The 18,855-nt window shown below is 35.1% G+C and overlaps 1 protein-coding gene across 4 annotated transcripts in view; it reads left to right on the top strand.

Annotated features, from left to right (window-relative positions):
• LOC141502675 (adhesion G-protein coupled receptor V1-like) overlaps positions 1–18,855 on the top strand; it is a 456,940-nt gene that overhangs the window by 123,485 nt on the left and 314,600 nt on the right. For 3 of the 4 annotated variants that reach the window (XM_074207517.1, XM_074207514.1, XM_074207515.1), the window contains 5 exons: positions 437–613; positions 5,582–5,762; positions 7,128–7,330; positions 14,190–14,319; positions 18,308–18,388. In XM_074207517.1, the coding sequence (XP_074063618.1) occupies positions 437–613; positions 5,582–5,762; positions 7,128–7,330; positions 14,190–14,319; positions 18,308–18,388 (772 nt within the window). The remainder of the gene's footprint in view (positions 1–436; positions 614–5,581; positions 5,763–7,127; positions 7,331–14,189; positions 14,320–18,307; positions 18,389–18,855) is intronic. The other variant, XM_074207518.1, reaches the window with a different exon arrangement.

Genomic DNA, 18,855 nt, shown 5'->3' with positions numbered 1-18,855 from the left:
TTAGATTTGTGTTAAAGCTCTTGACTCGAAACCTACTTTCTACATGACCTTAGGCACATAGTGTTCCCAGACTACATAAACTGCATAAGAAGACAGTGTATATTGGTAGAGTCCATTTTTCATTAAAAGTTCTTAACAATGATGAAATCACAGATTCCGTTAAAAAATTGACTATGATTTTGTATAAATGAATCTCACATGAATTAGCATGTAAAGTGTCTATAAACATTATGATTGTGTCCAAAGTGCACCATTTCTGTTCCCCAATACATGTGTCTATGTACCATTTTCTAAATAGATAGCAGAAAGTTGCTGAATTTTGATTTAGACAGTGGAGTTTTTAATGTCAGTTTCCTGATATTTCTTACATGGAATCTCCCTTTACTGAGGAATTGGGATCAGTGTGTAGCTAAAATTAATTTTCTTTAAATTTCAGATAGCAGAGGAGGGGTCCACCATTTCCTGTGTCATTGAGAGAACCCGAGGAGCCCTGGATTATGTACATGTATTTTACACCATCTCACAGATCGATTCCAGTGGTATTAATTACATTGTTGATGATTTTGTTAATGCCAGTGGAACTATCACATTCCTTCCTTGGCAGAGATCAGAGGTAAATCCTACCTTCTCTTATTAATGCTAATTATTTGTTTCTTTGAGAATCCAGGAATGTAATTTTGTGGTGTACGTACACTCTCTCTCTCTCTCTCTCTCTCTCTCTCTCTCTCTCTCTCTCTCTCCCTCTCATGGTAATACCAGAACTAACTTTTTTAGAATTTTGGATGCTTAAAGATTTAACACTCTGAATATGATTTAAAACAACGTGGGTTTTTATGTTCATGTATATATTCAGGGGAGATGGAAAAAGGGAACCCATATACAGTCCCCTTTGAACTTTCATATGAAATAAAAGGTTAAAGCTGTGAAATTCATTTGGGTCTATTTTCTCATTTCTTCCTATTCAAACTAAATGAGTTTTTAGTATATGTAAAATGCTTTGCAAACTTTAAAGCATATTGAGTACCAGAGTAACTACATGTTAAACAACTTTAAAAGATATTTTATTATTGATTTACATAGCTGTTTCTCTTTTCTTAAAATTTGGCTTCTGATGTTCAGGAGTTGAGAAAATATAATCTGTTTATTGTTATTTACACCTCTACATGAAACTTTTCATTATTATCATCTTTTTTTTAAAGTCAGTATTTTTTTAAATAAGTTTCAGTGTTTAGGATATCCTATTAAATGGTCTAATCTTTTGAAAAATTATTTCTACATATCACATTTATTAATATGATGTTTCCATCTTTTTCGTTTTAAAATGGGAAGTAATGAGTACATAGAGAGGGCGAGAATTTATATAATGATAATTCTTTAGTCACAGTGTACACTAAGTTGGGGAGAAAATACTTCCCAAGTTAACTAATACAATAAAAACCTCCTATAGAGCAAAATCTTTGCGGAGTGCCTTCTTCTATCAAAGAACTACTCAGAAAACCCAACCAGAATTCCATGGGCAATAGAGCGATAGGAAAGAGAGCTGTCATCAAAGCCTTCTTAGGAAAAGAAAACAAACCTGTAGCTTCCAAGCAAAAATATATAGGGCCTGTAAACTTTTATGTCCACAGGTACTGAAAGCTGGAGGCTCCCCCACCCTTGCTCAGAAAATGGTTGGAAAACCATGATGGGGACCTCACAGACCCTGGAGCATAGCTGTAACCAGGGTAGTGCAGCATTTAGACAGAAACATTCTAGTCCCAGTTACTCTTATATTCTAAGTCTTCAATACTGAGATATTATAGAAGTGTCCCTAAAGATCTAGTGCTCTGAATGTTAAAAATCCAGGGAGGGGTGGCAGTCCTAACCCCAGGAAGTAGGAGGCATCACAAGAACCTAGAGAGATTCAGTGAGAGTCAAAGTAGGATTGTCCACTGCTCCCAGAAGTACAGCAGGGCATAGAATCTGGTCATGGCCCTATGACCAAATTTGGGAAATGAAACTAGGTAAAATCAAAGAAAATACAAATCACTGTTAAAAATTATTGTAGTTCTAGAGATCCTCCACCACCCCAAAGAAGGGGATGATTCTATATTGCAGAAAGACTCAAAGGAAAAAAAATGGATTTCTCACAATTCCTATATGAACATTCAGAAGATATAAAAGAAGAAAAAATGAAATTCAAGCTTTGGAGAAATTTGAAAATGGGTTCCCTAAAAATTAAACTAGACTAAACAAAAATCAGTGACTTCATGAGAGAATAAGAATTATTAGAATAAAACCAAAAGTTTGAAAAATAGGGGAAAATGTCGGGTGTCTAATATAAAAAATCAACCTCCTTGGAAAAGAAAACAAGAGCTATTTTTAAGCCACAATTAAAAAAAAAACCAAGGTACCATATTTCAAAAGTGTGTGTGTGTGTGTGTGTGTATGTGTGTGTGTGTGTGTGTGTGTTACTCACACTTATTAGAATCAGAGGGCAAGGTATGGAAAAAATCCACCTTTTGAGAGAAATCCCAAAAGGAATGGTCTCAGGAATGTTGTAAACTAAATTCAGAGCTTCAAAGTCCAAGGAAAGATACTACAAATATCCAAAAAAAAAAGCAATTCAAGTTCAAAGGAATCACAATCATGATCACCTGAGATCTGACCACTTCTATAAATGAGAGGAGAATATTTGGGCTTATACTTGAAATGGTATCCACCTCCTCAAAGACTAAGAGAATTTCTAAGATATGTCTGCTGTTTGCCCAAGTTCCCTTTCTATCTCTTATTGTTAGCAGATGCCATAATATACATTGCTACTTTTTTAACCAAAATTTATGCTTAATTTTGATTTAGCAACAAAGAAACCAATGATTAATGAGAGATAAAAGCAAATATAAATTAAAGAAAAGAGCCAAATCTCTTCCTAAATCATAAGAATATTTCTAACTAAGGGTTTGGAGCAGTAATGATGACCTTCCTAACTTTTTATTTATAAATGCTCTAAAGCAACAGAGGAGGATATACGATAAACTGGTAGATGATTATATTGTTCCTTGACTAATTATTAGCTAATTATTATGACAGAATGTTACTGTAGAAGCCACCAGAGCTTGTTCTGCTGGTATACCATGATGAGTTATCAGAAGAAGATGTTTGTGGATGAAGTTGAGATTTTTTTTCACCCCAGAATGAGCCAAAACATAGAGTTTCATTTGAGAAAAATACACTGCCTAAAGTTGTAGTCCACATATATTTAAATAATTTTCTTATTTATTTTTCTATATATTATTTGTTGTATCCTCATGCCTACAGTTATTGGCCTCAGCCCCTTTGAGAACAGTTACTCTTTTTGGCCACATGATGGCCACTATTACCAGCATCTGACTTTACAGTTAAGGTCACTTTTATGTTTTAGTAATCTTAAATAATAATAGCTTATCATGAGCAACAGATATTTTTTGTCTATGGTTCATTGTAAGAAAATATGCCAGGACAAGACAAATACCCAGAATTATCTTTAAGCTCCAGCACTTTCCAAATCACCTTTCTCAAAAGATTATTTAAAATAAAGAGAACAAGCCTACAATTGAAATAATTCATAAAATTTTCATTTATCCCCCAATTAAGCATATTTAAAAAAATCTCAAAACATACCTTCATATTCTGGCATAAGAAATTCTCAATTAGTTATACATTATCTTAATTCTAAAATCCTATGAGCACCAACCAGGTGCATAAAAATATAAACATTGAGATTCACATGAAACAAAAAATTTGAAGTCTAAGAATACTACCTAGAGAAGTTGACAGAGCTTACCGGTACTTTGAACAATACAATTTTATATTATCATATATAACTATATATAACTATATATATATATATATATATATATATATATATATATATATATATATAAATATATATATATAACTATATAACTATATATATATATATAGTTCTCTTAAAAGGCAGTTGCAGAGGACTTAAACATTTATAAAATGTATATTCATAGCTAACATCAAATTTTCAAACTAGTTTATAGCTTTGAGAGATTTCTCTACCAAAAGGTTTTAGTCCAGTTCTGCTAACATGGTACATGCCTGCTAGCCATGATCCTCTATGAAATCTCTGATACTCCCTCAGAAACATAAAATTTCAGTCTTGCCTTAGATCCTTATGCTCACATCCCTCCTTGGACCTGCTTTCATTCTTTTATAAGTTTGCCTAGAGGAAGACTGTTTCAGAGTTTCTAGATTTGTACCATAAAAATGATAACTAAAATTTACATGATGGTCTATGTTACTTAGCTCTGCAACCATACTCCCCCCCGACCCTCTGCCTTCCCAGAAGCCAAAGACTGGTTTTGGGAGCTGCCCAGCTGGTCAGGGGTATAATTCTGCTGGATTGTTAATTGGAATTGTTTATGGTTGGAAATTTGAGTATCCAATCATCTTCAAACCTCCAACTTTCATTCTTGATTCACTAAAGCATTCTTGGGAAATGCTTTTTGTTCTGGTCTGTCTTGTACCAGTCCAGGAATTTCACCTCTAAAGGTACAATATGAATGCCCCTGACCCTCCCTCTTAATATGATCCCATCTCTGAAGACCAGCAAAGAATAGTTAAGTAGTATGGACCATTAAGTTACAGGTTAGCTTTGCCCTACTGTTGAAGCCTTGTTGCCAAATGTTATTGTACTGACTATTTAGACCATTGTGAGCTGGGTAGATCATCATCATAAAGTTACTGTACTGATGATTAGACCATTGAGTGACAGGTTTGGCTTAGCCCTACTTTCAAAAGTTTATCCCCATAAAAGTCACCATACTGATGATTTAGAACATCAAGAATCAGATTGGCTTTACCATAATGTTGCAAATTTGTGGCCAAAAATACCATATTGCTGCTCCGCCTGGCATTACTATAATGCCATAGTGCCTTGTAGTTCTTTTTCCTACACTAAGGCTACAGGGAAGAGGAAGTGAGAAGAATGTCTTTGTACAATATCCCCCTCACTTAATAGATATAAACGTGCATGTCATGCCATCATTCAATTGATGTTATGATCTTCTTCAATGAAGGACAACAATCAAAATTTTAAATTTGCATAGTGCTTTTAGGTTTGCAAGTGTTTTACAAATACAAATACAATTGATGCTCACAGTAATTCTGTGAGGAAAGCATTATCATTATTATTACAAGTTGAAGAAACTGAGGCAGACATGAGTTAAGTGACTTTCTTTACAGACCACATGGCTATTAAATAGCTGAGGGAAAGTTTGCATTCATGTCTTCCTGAATCCAAGTTCCATTGTTTTCTCCACTGTGATACCTAATGGCACCCTATTTGCAACATATTCTGGACAGCCTAACATTTTTGAACAGATTTAAACTTTGCCTCTTGCAATTATTTGAGGAATTTAATGAAAAGACTAGAGTTGTACACATATTTAAACACCCAATAAAAATATTTTTGGACAGAAATGAATTGTGATTAGAAATAACTAAAAAAATTAAGTATGGTTTAAAGGACACTACTTTTTCTTTGGGATGTAATGTTTCTTAACCTAGCGTCTTTGATTTTTTACAATTCTAGGTCTTGAATCTCTATGTTATTGATGATGATATCCCAGAGCTTAATGAGTATTTCCGAGTGACACTGGTTTCTGCAATTCCTGGAGATGGGAAAGTGGGTTCAACTCCAACTAGTGGAGCAAGCATAGATGTTGAAAAGGAAACAACAGATATCACTATCAAAGCCAGCGACCATCCACATGGTAATAACTTTGTTAGAAATTATCCTTTGTATTATTTTTGTATTTTAGATTCATCTGCTATAGAAGATGAAGTTTTGATAAATCACAAAAACAAAAGTTCTGATTTAGATATTCAGCACTTAAACTTCTAATTTGAATGCCATCTTTTACATGAATAACTATAAAGCTTCATTCCTGAATTATATATAATTATGTGATATGCATATAAACACATATGGATAAATGCTTTTATATAAAATTATAATTAATTGTATGTAAACTTTTTAAAATGGAATTTTAAAAAATTTAGATTCTTTGTAGATCCTACTTTCTTTTCTATTCTTTTTTACTGTTCTTTCCTTTGTGTGTAGCCTAAAATCCAGCATTAACTAGAAGTGAAGATTTTTTTTAGAGAATCTGTTATTAACAGTAAATGGAGAATTTCCTTAGTCATCCTTAAGGGAGTGTATTACTCTGGTCATGGAGAACAAAGCAAGAAAGAAAATTGGGTGTTAGGAGGTGGGGATAGGGAAGATGAATGTCCTAGCTTAGTAAAATGGGCACTGGATTAGGAGTTAAGAGCTTTAGGTTCAGTTCTTTGATCAACTAATGAGTCGTTTAAACTCTCTAAACCTCAGGTCATTCATATGTCATATATAAAGTCCGAGGTGATTACTAAGGTTCCAACTCTAGTATTAGGTAATTCTGTATTTGGGAGCCAAACTACAAAGCCAGATGGCTTTCCATCTCTCAAGTCTTTATATTGAGGCCTTTAAAGCAAAGAGTGTTGCCACTTCTCATAAAACAAGAAGCAAAAACAAATTCCAAATACTTTTGGATTATCTAAACCTTTTGGATTCAAGGAATTGCATCTTTGTCAAATGGTAATGGTAATTGTAGAATTAAGCAAACATCAATTTCACTTAAGTTCAGACACTTGTTTTTAAACAGATTCAAGTTTAAATTAAATGAATTTTGCTCTTTGCTCTTTGATCACGAAGGAATGAATGAAAAGTAGAGGTGTAGTAGCTAACATTTATATAGCGCTTTAAGATTTGTAAAGCACCTTACAAATATTATCTCATTTTATTCCCCTAATAATGATAGGAGACAGTGCTATTATTATCCTCATTTTGTAGATAGGAAAACTGAAACTAGAAGCAGCTAAGGGACTTGCCCAGAGTCATATCAGTAGTAAATGTATGAAGAAGTCCGAAGAATTGAGATCTTCCTGATTACTGATTAGTGCTCTACCCATTGCACCAACCCAGCTACTCCAACTACGTCTGTTTAACTAATGGATAAGAACACAAGTGTTCATTAAAAATGAATAATGAAATCTATTTAATATGACATTTGTGAGGATGGTGTTTTTGTCTTTGTTAGGCTTGCTTCAGTTCTCTGTGGGAATGCCTCCTCAGTCTGATGACAAGATGACTGTGCCTGCAACCAGTATCCCACATTTGAATGTGAAGGAAGAAGACGGAGAAATTAAATTGTTGGTAGTTCGTGCACAGGGTCTTCTGGGAAGGGTGATGGTGGAATATAAAACAGTTTCACTAACAGCATTTAGTCCTGATGATTACCAGGTAAGGAGATGGGGATGTAAAATGGAATGCAAAGTAGCTTCAGCCTTGTTTTTGTTTTTGTTTTTATTTTTTGGGGGGAGTTGATAGATTAAAGCACTTTTGTACATGCCAATGAACAACATATCATATAAAATACTGTTCCTTAATAATAAAATAATAATAATAATAACAAATTTTACTTAAAAGAAAACTGTCATTGGTAACTAGAAAGACTCATAGGAACTGATGCAGAATGAAGAGAGAAGTGAGCAGAATAATTATACTGAACAACCATAGTATAATGACTAAGTGTTTTATTAATATTATCATTAAATTACTGTGATTTAGTCATAATATATTTTCATTCCATATATAATTTGTTTCCAATCCCCAAACAAAATCTGCAACATTAAACAAGCATAAATTTTATAATAATTTCTGATAAATCTGGTACTTTGTACTTTTCATTGGTTTTTCTATAATTATTTTTTCTTCCTCTTTTATTTCATACATTTATTCCTTTTGGCTGTTCATTTTGGTTTGTTGCTTATTTTATGCTTAAATTTTTTGATGTTTCATCATTAAAAACATTTATCCTTGTCTTTAGTTTTGACATCACATTCATTTCAAATATATCCTCTTCCTTTTCTACCTAAAAATCTTTCCTTTGCTTTAATGATTCAGGAGGTAAGGGGAAAGAAATAGCTCAGCAAAATTAACCAAAATTGATTTTATAGTATTCTACTCACATAGTCAAGAATGTTGGAAAATGGAGGAATTGTTGATCAGTGAATTAGATACATGTTGATTAGTGATTCATTAAAGAGTTAGTTTACTCTTAATTATGTTGGGGAGAAGGATCAGGAAAAACAAGTATTAGTCCAAAGAAATAGAAGAAAAATGATGAGGGAAGAAGCAGTTTTAATGCAAGTGGAGGGAGTGGAAAATTCAAAAGCTTAGAAATTTGTTTTGAGTATGTTTCTTGTCCATCTGGATTTATTTTCATATTGTTGTTTCCCTCATTTATAGGTAAGTTTCTTTTTTTTTTAATATAATATTTATTTATTCTCATTTTGTACAAATAATGTTTTTTATACATTAATAAAATATTCTTGTTTAAGAGTAAACAAAATACCCCCTCCCCCTCAAAATATAGACTCGCTTGAGTGATAAAGTAAAGGGGAGAGAAAAAAATAAAATTAAAAAAATAATAGTAGTAATTGTAGGTGTGGCCGGGTGGTGCAGTGGACAGAGCACCAGCCCTGGAGCCAGGAGCACTTGAGCCCATATCTGGCCCCGTACACCCAACAGTCACCTAGCTGTATGACATGCAAGCCACCCCAACCCCACTGCCCTGCAAAAATGAAAAAAAAAGAATAAAAAGACCCAAAATAAAATAAAATAGTAATAATAGTAGGGGTGGCTGGGTGACGGACAGAGCACTGGCCCTTGAGCCAGGAGTACCTGGATCCAAATCCAGCCTCAGACACCCAACAATCACCAAGCTGTGCGGCCCCAGGCAGGCCACCCAGCCCCATTTGCCCTTCAACCCCCCCCCCCAAAATAATAATAATAAAAAATGTGCTACAGTCTGTGTTCCAAAACCACCAGCTCTGTCGTGGGTGGATCACATTCTTTAGGATAAGTCCATCACAAAAGTTACTTCCATATTTTCCCACCATTGCCATTGCTGATAGCAACTCCCTCCTTTCATATTTCTCCACTACCATGTACTATATTTTCTGTCTCCTTTCACTCTGACTCTGCTGTAGGGTAGCTGAGTGGCACAGCAGACAGATCCCTGGCCCTGGAGCCAAGAGGCTCTGAGCCCCCATACCACCCCTTAGGCCCAGCATCCACCTGGCCCTATGGTCCTGGACAGGCCATCCAATCCCAGCCCCTTGAAAGAAGTAAAAAAGCAAATGTGTTATATCTGACCACTCTACCCCCATGGTCCATCCTCTCCTCCTTCATTCACATCCCCACCCCTTCCCCCGTCCACCCCCTTCTTACTCCAGTTGTCTATACCCCATTGAGTATATATGCTGTTTCCTCTCCTAGCCATCTCAGATGAGAGTGAAGATTCCCTCATTCCCCCCTGTCTTCCCCCCTTCCATATCATTGCAATAGCTCATTGTAATAAAGAAAAATCTTATTATAGGAAATATCTTGGCTTATTCCCCCTCTCCTTTTTCTTTCTTCCATTACATTTCCCTTTTTTCTATTGACTCCATTTTTACACCATATTTTACCTTCAAATTCAGCTTTCTCCTGTGCTTCATAGCTATAAAAGATCCTTCTGTCTGCTCTATTAACTGAGAAGGTTCATATGAGGATTATCAGTGTCATTTTTCTATGCAGGAATACATGCAGTTCATCATCATCATTAATTCCCTCATATTTTCCCCTTCTCCTCCAATATCTATGTTTCACCTGAGTCCTGTATCTGAACATCAAACCTTCTGTTCAGCTCTGGCCATTCCAGCAGGAACATTTGAAATTCCCCTGGTTTACTGAAAATCCATCTTTTTCCCTGGAAGAGGACATTCAATTTTGCTGGGTAGTTGATTCTCGGTTGCATTCTAAGCTCTTTTGCCTTCTGGTATATTATATTCCAAGCCCTGTGAGCTTTTAATGTAGTTGCTGCTAAGTCCTGTGAGATCCTGATTGCAGCCCCACGGTATTTGAATTGTGTCCTTATGGCTGCTTGTAATATTTTCTCTTTGACTTGGGAGTTCTGGAACTTGGCTATAATATTCCTGGGGTTTGGTTTTGGGATCTCTTTCTCGGGGGGATTGGTGGATTCTCTCCATTTCTATTTTGCCCTCTGCTTCTGGGATATCAGGGCAATTTTCCTGTAATAATTATTTGAAAATGATGTCAAGGCTCTTTTCCTGGTCATGACTTTCAGGTATTCCAATAATTTTTAAATTATCTTTCCTAAATCTGTTTTCCATATCAGTTGTTTTTTCAATGAGATATTTCACATTTTCTTCTAATTTTTCATTTTTTTGGTGTTGAAGTATTGTGTCTTGATTTCTTGCAAGGTCATCAGTTTCCTTTAGCTCCATTCTACATCTAAAGGATTTATTTTCCTCAGAGAGCTTTCTTATTTCTTTTTCCATTTGTCCAATTCTACTTTTTAAAGTATTCTTCTCCTCAATAACTTTTTGAACTGTTTTATCCATTTGACCTAAGCTGGTTTTTAGCATGCTATTTTCTTCAGCATTTTTTTGGATCTCTTTGACTAAGCTGCTGACTTCATTTTCATGTTTTTCCTGCATCTCTCTCAGTTCTTTTCCCAGTTTTTCTTCTATCTCCCTCATTTGATTTTCAAAGTCTTTTTTGAGCTCTGTCATAGCCTGAGCCCAATTTCTGTTTTTCTGGGAGTCTTTAGATGCAGGCGCTTGTGCTTCGTCATCTTCAGACTGAGTGTTTTGATCCTTCTTGGGCTCCTAGGCAAAATATTTCTCAATGGTGCTCCTGTTTTTTCTCTGCTTACTCATTTTCCCAGTCTTAGCTGTTTTTTGGGGTGCTTCCTGAGCTTTTGGGACACTCCCACAAGGGTCTCAATGTGTGAGGCTCTGTCCTCCCTCCTGGTCTGTGAATGACCATAAGTGCCCCCCTCTGCCATGGGGCTGAGGTGGGGGGGGGGGGCCCTGCTGTTCTATAGGGTGGCCTAGACTGGGATCAGGATCTGAATGTGGTCAGAGTCCCAGAGTCCTGTTCCAGGGGCAGAGGACAGAGCTCTGCAGTCTCTCTTCACTCCCTTCTCTAGGTTCAATGGGCTCATGGCCTGGGGGCTCCTGCTTCTTGGCTCTGCCTGTTTCTGTTCCTGGATCTGGGCTGTGGTGGCCAAGCTGCTGGCTGTGTGCCCTGAGGGCTGGGCTCCACGTGCTCGCTGTGGCAGAGGTCCCCCCTGCTGTTCCCCCAGTTTGTGCCCAGTGCTCCCCGGGGTGTAGTTCCGGAGACTCTCCCGCTGCTGTGAGCTGGGGCTCCCAGCGCCCTGGGGCTGCCTCTGGGAGGCTAAAGTTCTTTCACTTTGGCGGGCCACCCCTCTGGCAGCCGCCCCTCCAACCCAGGGGAGCAGAGCCTTTGGGGGGTTGGGGAAGAAGAGGAGGCATTTCTGTTTAAAGAAAGTCTAAAAAATATTAAGGCAAAAATGTACCTGGAGGGACTTCTGATGGTATAAAGGCAACCCTTTGTTTTATTTTACAGTTAGGACTCTAGGAATCCTTTTCAAATGCTGGGAGTCTTACTTTGATGTCTTGATTGTATCTGCCCATCATTTATTCTCTTATCTGATCAAAAGGAGGCTTTCTGAAATAAGTGAATTTTCTAATCTCTTATTACAGAAATATAAATTTAAAATATAATTTTTAAAATTCACTGTTCACCTGGAGTATAAAATGTACTAAATAAATGCTTATTCATTGATTGATTATTTCCTATGCTATTCTTTTAGAATGTACAGAAAGACCTTATAAAAATTTTATAATGAGTTAAATAATATTAATGAACTATAACTGTCATTTTTCCTATGATAATGGATCAAAGGGTATGAACAGACAGTCCCTTTTCATTTTCAAAAGTCACTGAGAGAAACTACTAGGTGGTGCAGTAGAGAGAGTGCTGGCCTGGAGTCAGTAAGACCCGAATTCAAATTAGGCCTCAGACAATAATTACCTAATTGTGTGACCTTGGGCAAGTCAGTTAACCTTGCAAAAAAACAAACACAAAAGAAGTCTTTGATAGCTTAGCTTGTTTCATTTTGTTGGTCATTTAACCTTTTTAGTTTAACATTTTAAACTTTATTAGTTGGTGATTTTCTAAGTCAATATACAATCTTCCATCTGATTATGAACTATTTCAGTTTTTTTTTTGTAGCAGGGAGAATTACTTGGGAGGGAGCTTGCAAGGATCAGTGAGGCTTCATTTAAAGTGATGAAAGGCACTCTGACTCAGGAGGCATAAATTTTAATTCATGGGTTATTGTGTTGATTCAGAGTTCTTTAGGGAGGGAGCAAGGTAAAGAAAGTGAATTTTTAAGAAGACAGTAAAGTGTAAGCAACAAAGAAACGGTTACCAGCTGGGTGGGTGAGAATATCAAGGATAGTTAAGAAGGGGGAAAAGGAAAGGGTAAATGAAATGGATGACCAGGCTAAAATCAACATGGATACAGCAACTTGAAGATGGAAAGCTGGACTTTTAAAAGAAACACTTGGGGGAGGGTTCAGGTGGAATTACGGGCAGAACTGGGAGAAGTTAGGAAGGGGTCAGAGGGGAAGGACCAAGGAGTGGCTCAATGCAGTACATAAGGTTATGTTCTTGTGCATATCTGGAAGGGGCTAGAGTTTTCTTTAAAGTCTAATTAAGGTTAAACTTTTATAGCACCTTAACTTGAAGGCATCAGCCTTGAGGAATTTATGATGAATAACTAGGAGGACCTGGTGAGATAACTTGAGACACTAGTTTAATAGGATTGCAGATCAGAACCCTGTCAATATAGGGAAAGTTTAAATTTCAAAAGAATAACTATTTTAACAGAGTGTCTGTTTGGTAGGTACATTCATTACTTAGAGGAGAAGTGTAAGGAAAGTTTTGTAACAATACAAAAAAAGAAAAGTATTATAACTTATGTCTCTTAATGTAGAAAAACGAAAAAAATATTTCTCTCTGTACAGAGTTCCTTGCTTCAATTTCAAGTCATTTATTCATATGTAGCTTTGTGTAATAAAATATCTTACATCCTCAACTGACCTTTTATGCTATTAATATCAGCATCCCATTTTGTTATTTAAGTGATCATTAAACTTGATACTAGGAGAAAAACTGGGTATTTGCTCCTCAAATAATCTATTTTTTTAATAATTTGCAATCCAATCCAATCAATATTTACTAAGTGCCTACTATGGGTCAATAAAAAGACAATTTCTGCCCTCAGAGCTTACAGTCTAATGGTGGAAAAGATATTCAAGAGAGGCAGAAGGTAAGGGGAATAAGAAATCATTGGCATCTTCTTCCATGGAGTAGAAACCAGTTAGAATAGCAGATGCAAAGTATTGTGAGTTGAGAGTCCAGTTTCTGCCCTCAATAAGCAAGGCTGTTGGAGGTAGTTGTTATTCTTTTGCTCTAGTGTCATAGAATGAGGTAGAGCAGTGCATATAAAGTGGAGTGAGCTGAGAGTTATTATGAAGTTAACATTCAAGCAGACAATTAAACATTCCTTTCAGCTATATTAATTTTCTTTAAGAATGGATCAAATTCAAATTGTGTCATTAGATCTTTAGAACAGAGATTTAGCATACTTCCCTATTTTGTTCATAATGAGTATGATACGTTCAAGAATAGTAACCCCTTCTATAAATCAATATCCATGATAGATGGAATTGTATAATAATTACAAACAAAATAAATTGCTCTTTTTTTCTTGAAAAGCTTTGTATAATAAAACCATCATTAATATCATAACCAAATGCTAAGTAGATATGCTTCTAAATGCCTTATTCCAAATGTCCTTGGTGAAGAGAATGTCTTGCAGTCCAAAACTTTTAATTATTTAGAGGCTTATGAAAGTCTTCTGTTGAGTATTTCTTAGTGACTTTGAATATTCTCTTGTAAATAAGAGAATGCAGAAAATGAGATTTCTTTCTCTCTGACTGGTCCAGAGGATACTTATTTAAAATATGTGCTGAGCTCTAGTCATCCCTATTTTATACACCTTGCATTTTACTTGTTACATTTCAAGTACAAATGTTGCAGCATCAATAGTAATTTTGGCAATAGCTAAAAATTCTCATTTCCTCAAAAATCATAAAAGGTATGAATATAAGCCAAAGGATAAATGTATGTTTTTTTTTTCTACATTTTTTAACTTCAGGATACCTCAGGCACCTTAGAATTTCAGCCAGGGGAGAGATACAAATACATTACAGTTAACATCACGGATAATTCTATTCCTGAATTGGATAAATCTTTTAAAGTTGAGCTGGTAAACTCAGAGGGTGGAGGTAAGGATTATACATTAAAAGTTCTTTTCTTAAAGATTTGTCTTCAGACCATAAAGGCAATATATAGATCCTATTAAAGTAGTTAATTATTTTAAGTTAAACACAGTTGTATAATTCTTCAAGAGTCTTGGGTGAATTCATTTGTCTTTTAAAGAAGTTTTGATCCTGAATTGACTGAAATGGTTTAAGAAATTTGGATGAAAAATTGCTATATATAATTTATTTTGCTACCTAAAAATTATGTATTTTGCTATCTAAATTCTAATTTTAGAATTACCTTTTAAACAATTCATGCTCATATATTAACAAGTGAGTTAATCATAGTTTATGATCTCAGATTTTTTTTATATTTGTGTTGAGAAAACAGAATTTGAGTTGAAAGATCTTTATCAAATACATTTTATTAGTAATCCACTAGCTATTATGTTATTGCTGACCTGAGAGAAATGTCTTTTGAGAATGTGAAAGTGTAATTGCATGAGAGATAGCAGAGTCTGGATGTACTTCACAGCACTAGCTTCAAACCTACAAACTAATACATTATTCTCCTAGTCACCTCATCATTCATCCTTGAAGGAACAGGGTTAGAAATATGCATAAGTAGATGCCAGAATTCACAAGTAGTTTCTTAATGTGTGGGCATTAGAACTTCAGAATTTAATTTTGACTTTCACAATAAGTCCATACATTTGTGGAATGGCATAGCCTTTGTCCATATTCATGTATAGAGGTTCTGTTGGGTAGTAACTTTTGTTTACCTCTTTTCTCCAGATGTATGTATTTGTATAAATGGAGAAATTTATGATTATGTTCAAAATTAGATCTATGGTAGAAAAATCACTTAAACAAAAATGATTAACTTTATAACTGACTTTTATTTTGAATAAAAGCAGTACTTTGGGAATATAAGAAACATATTCATGTGTGTTTGTGCTCATAAAAAGCCGGAAAAATGGGGGAAATAAGCTCTTTCCTCAAAGAGAATTTCCTCACAGTGCTCCTGGTGTCCTACTGAAAGAGAAGTAGGACAAAGCAACAGTTAAGATCAAGCAGAAATTCTGAGGGGTTTGTATACAGTAAATACATGACTGGACAGCAGTCCATGGAAAGCCATAAATAGGGAAGGACAAATGGGAACTGTACCTCATGGAACTGCAAGAAATTGCTTCAGTAGCCTTCATAGGACTAAGTATAAACCTTATTAGCAAAACAATTAGTTAAAATAGGAAGCTGCCAGATAGTATTTATTTCCCACCACTTAAATTCTCAGAACTTTTAGTGTCATCCACCCTGGTCACAAGAGTTGGTAGTTATGGCTCTAACAAGCAATATGTAAAATATCTACTTTTCTTTTTCACTGATTTCTTTAGATTATTTTTCTGGTAACATTTTCATTAAAAAAAATAAAAAAATGAAAGATAGTGGCTATACTATGCTTAATTTAAGAGTCCATGGTTTTGTCATTGTGGATATACTCTCCATTGAAATAAATTATATCTTTCTTCTGCCTTTGTGGATTAAATTACAGCCTCTCTCTGTTTCTATGGATAGTCTGCATGAGTTTATTGTGATTTAAAAAAAAGCATTATCTATTGCTCAAACATTTCTGGTGTTGAGTATTTCTATACTTTAAGCTGGTCCTAAGATGGGGGAGATATACAGATGCTTGCCAGACCACAACTTGCTATATTTGTTGTTATCTCCTTTTAATATCTCATAAACACTTAAAAAGTTATATATATAATAAAACCAGAAAAAATAGCATTGTCTAATTGTAATAACATAACTTTGATTTATCTACCTTTTTCTTTAAAGAATTCAAAGTCTGGTAACATGTAATAAGAGTATTCTGTTTAGGCAAACTTGATTTACATCTTAAGTTTTTAGTGTAAGAACTTACATGTATGGAGGCTAGGGCTCCTTGTATGAGAGTAAATAGGGCAACAATAACAAAACATTTTTATCTTTGGTAATGCAATTATGATTCAATTTGAAGAAAAGTAGCTATGTCACTAATATTGTATGTTATACATAAATACATATATATGTATATATAAACACACACACATATAGAGTGCATAGGACATTAAATGGGGCTACTTAATAAGTGAAATTACCTTATGGAGAAGTCTGTTTGGTTCTTAACAAATTTATTTCTCTTTATGAATCAACCAATAATAGCTTTATTCTAGCACCTTATAGTCCATTAGTGTATTTAAATGATTGGAATATCTTAGAGTTCATTTCTTGCTTTTGTGGCCTTGGATAAAATTGAGAATAAAGCTGGCCAAGACATTTCCCTTTTTTGGATCCTGAGAGAGAACAAGATACTCTTCAGGATGTAAGGGTTACTTTATTTTTTTGGTATGAGGAAGGAGAAAGCTACCATAGATTTTTATAGCCTCTTTATGCTAGCAAGGAAAGAATTCTTTGAAATCAGAGAAACAGTTTCAAATCCTGCTTCTGACACTTATCTGGGTGATGTTGAGAATTGCTTAACTATGGAGCCTACACTTCCTTAATTACATATAAACTGAGAGAATTGGATTTTATGGCTTCTGGGGCTTCTTCCATCTTTGAATCTGTGTGTCTTTGTAAAATATCTAGCATGTGCTTTTTATATTCCTGCTCCCAACTAATGCTTTCATGCCATGCCTGTCCTTGGTCAGATTGGATTAAATAAAGCATTTGTGATGTGCTTTCGGTTTATGAGGCATTCTGCTAAGTGCTAAGAGTACAAATAGAAGAAAGAAGAACATCTGAGACTTAGGGTTGGTATTTAGATTCTGACATGGGGAAGATAACACATAAAAGGGAGATGAAAAGTAGGGAGCCAAGTGGAAGAGTGCAGAGTCAGAAGTGGAGACAAGTGTCTGGAAGAGATGTCTCCTCAACTGGAGGTTCCTGGGAGGCATGCACCCAATGGAAGGAAGGGGTTTCGAGAGGGGCCACCTCACTAGCAAGGTTGCTAAGTTTGCTTAGGAGGGTTGCTAAGGCAGAAATGGAAAAGCTGGGGAATTTTGTGGATCCTAGTGCTTTGTATGCACTGTAGACACTGTATGTATGTACATTACCTATGCACTGTACAAGGTAATGTTGAGTTTAAGCTAGTAGAAAGTACAGTTATCCCTTCTGTATCATAGAGATGGGACACCTCCTCAGTCTTCAGAATCTATGTTAATTTTTGGGGGGACCTTCCTTCATACTAGAGTAGAATTCTGAATTTTCCCTTTTTCTTTTATGGAGTATTTACAGTTGTAAAATTTGGGTTGATACAATACAACATATATCTATTTTTAATGTAGTTCTCAGCTTCTAAACTTCATCTTTGTTATCTGCTGAACTTTGTGTGTCATCTTCAGGTTCTGCAAAACTCTCCCCCCAAATTCCCATTTAATTTTTTATGCCTACCCACGATATATTGAAGCTGTGATGGGGAATTTTGTGATGTGGAAGAGATAATTGGATAACCCCAGTCCTTCTGCTGTGGACCTTCTAGGTCTAACTCATACTCCATTTTATACTGGTCTATATGAGACCAGATTTCTGATATGTAAAATATGGAACCTGTGAAAGTAAAAAAAATTGTGTCTTTCCTTACCCATAACTGGGTTATTCTAACAAAGTAGTCTCTGAAAAGAATTAATTTGCGACAGGACATGACTTCTGTATCCTGCTATAAATAAGAAAATTATTTTGTTAAATTATGAAGGTTTGCAGAATTGGCCATGGCATCCATACCTAATTCCAAATTCGTGTTACAACTTCCCCTGCCCCTACCTGCCAACCCTTTGTTATTGTATTATAAATGATGTATTCCATTCTTCTTTTGTAATAAAACCATTTTTTCAATAAAAAGTTTGGGGGTTTTCATGAATGATGCTATCTTCTTCTCTTGACTAAATTTGGAGTAAATGCTTTCCATCTCTTCTTTGTTCTATAAATGTGTATATGTGAATTGCACAATTCTGTGCCTCTCTTCTTGAAGTTGCTGAGCTCTTTAGGATTGATGGGAGTGGTAGTGGTGATGGGGACGAGGAGTTCTTCCTTTCAACTATCCACAAGCGTGGTAAGCATCTTAGTCTATCCTCTCCCCTATATTACTATAGTTTTCTATATAAGATTTTTGCCTCTTAATACTATGGTTCTGAAATCTGAGTCTTTCTTTAATTGACTCAAAACAAATGGTTACCTTTGCCACAATTTCTTTCTTTCTTATTTTCAGAATTCAATTTTGCATTTGTAAATGATTCGGAATGAGAAATATAGCCTTTAGAATGAAGTTTCAATCATAAAAATTCTGCATAATTTGTATGGTCTTAATACCTTGAAAAGACAAATAAAAATAATAACATGTTTTATAATTTAAGGGCTCTGTTATAATTTCTCTATTTTGAGAAATATTGTTTTTCATTGATAGTCAATATGAATGAGAGAAATAAATTAAAAGGAATCCCAATCGAGAGAATTTATTACTGTTTACCATTGTTCTTATTCAATAAATTTTGAAAATTGAAACTATTTCAAAATAGCACT

This window comes from Macrotis lagotis, chromosome X (genome assembly GCF_037893015.1).
Source record: "Macrotis lagotis isolate mMagLag1 chromosome X, bilby.v1.9.chrom.fasta, whole genome shotgun sequence".
Lineage (NCBI taxonomy): Eukaryota > Metazoa > Chordata > Mammalia > Peramelemorphia > Peramelidae > Macrotis > Macrotis lagotis.
Note: the sequence above shows the minus strand (reverse complement) of the source record. Positions and strands in the feature narration are given on the sequence as shown.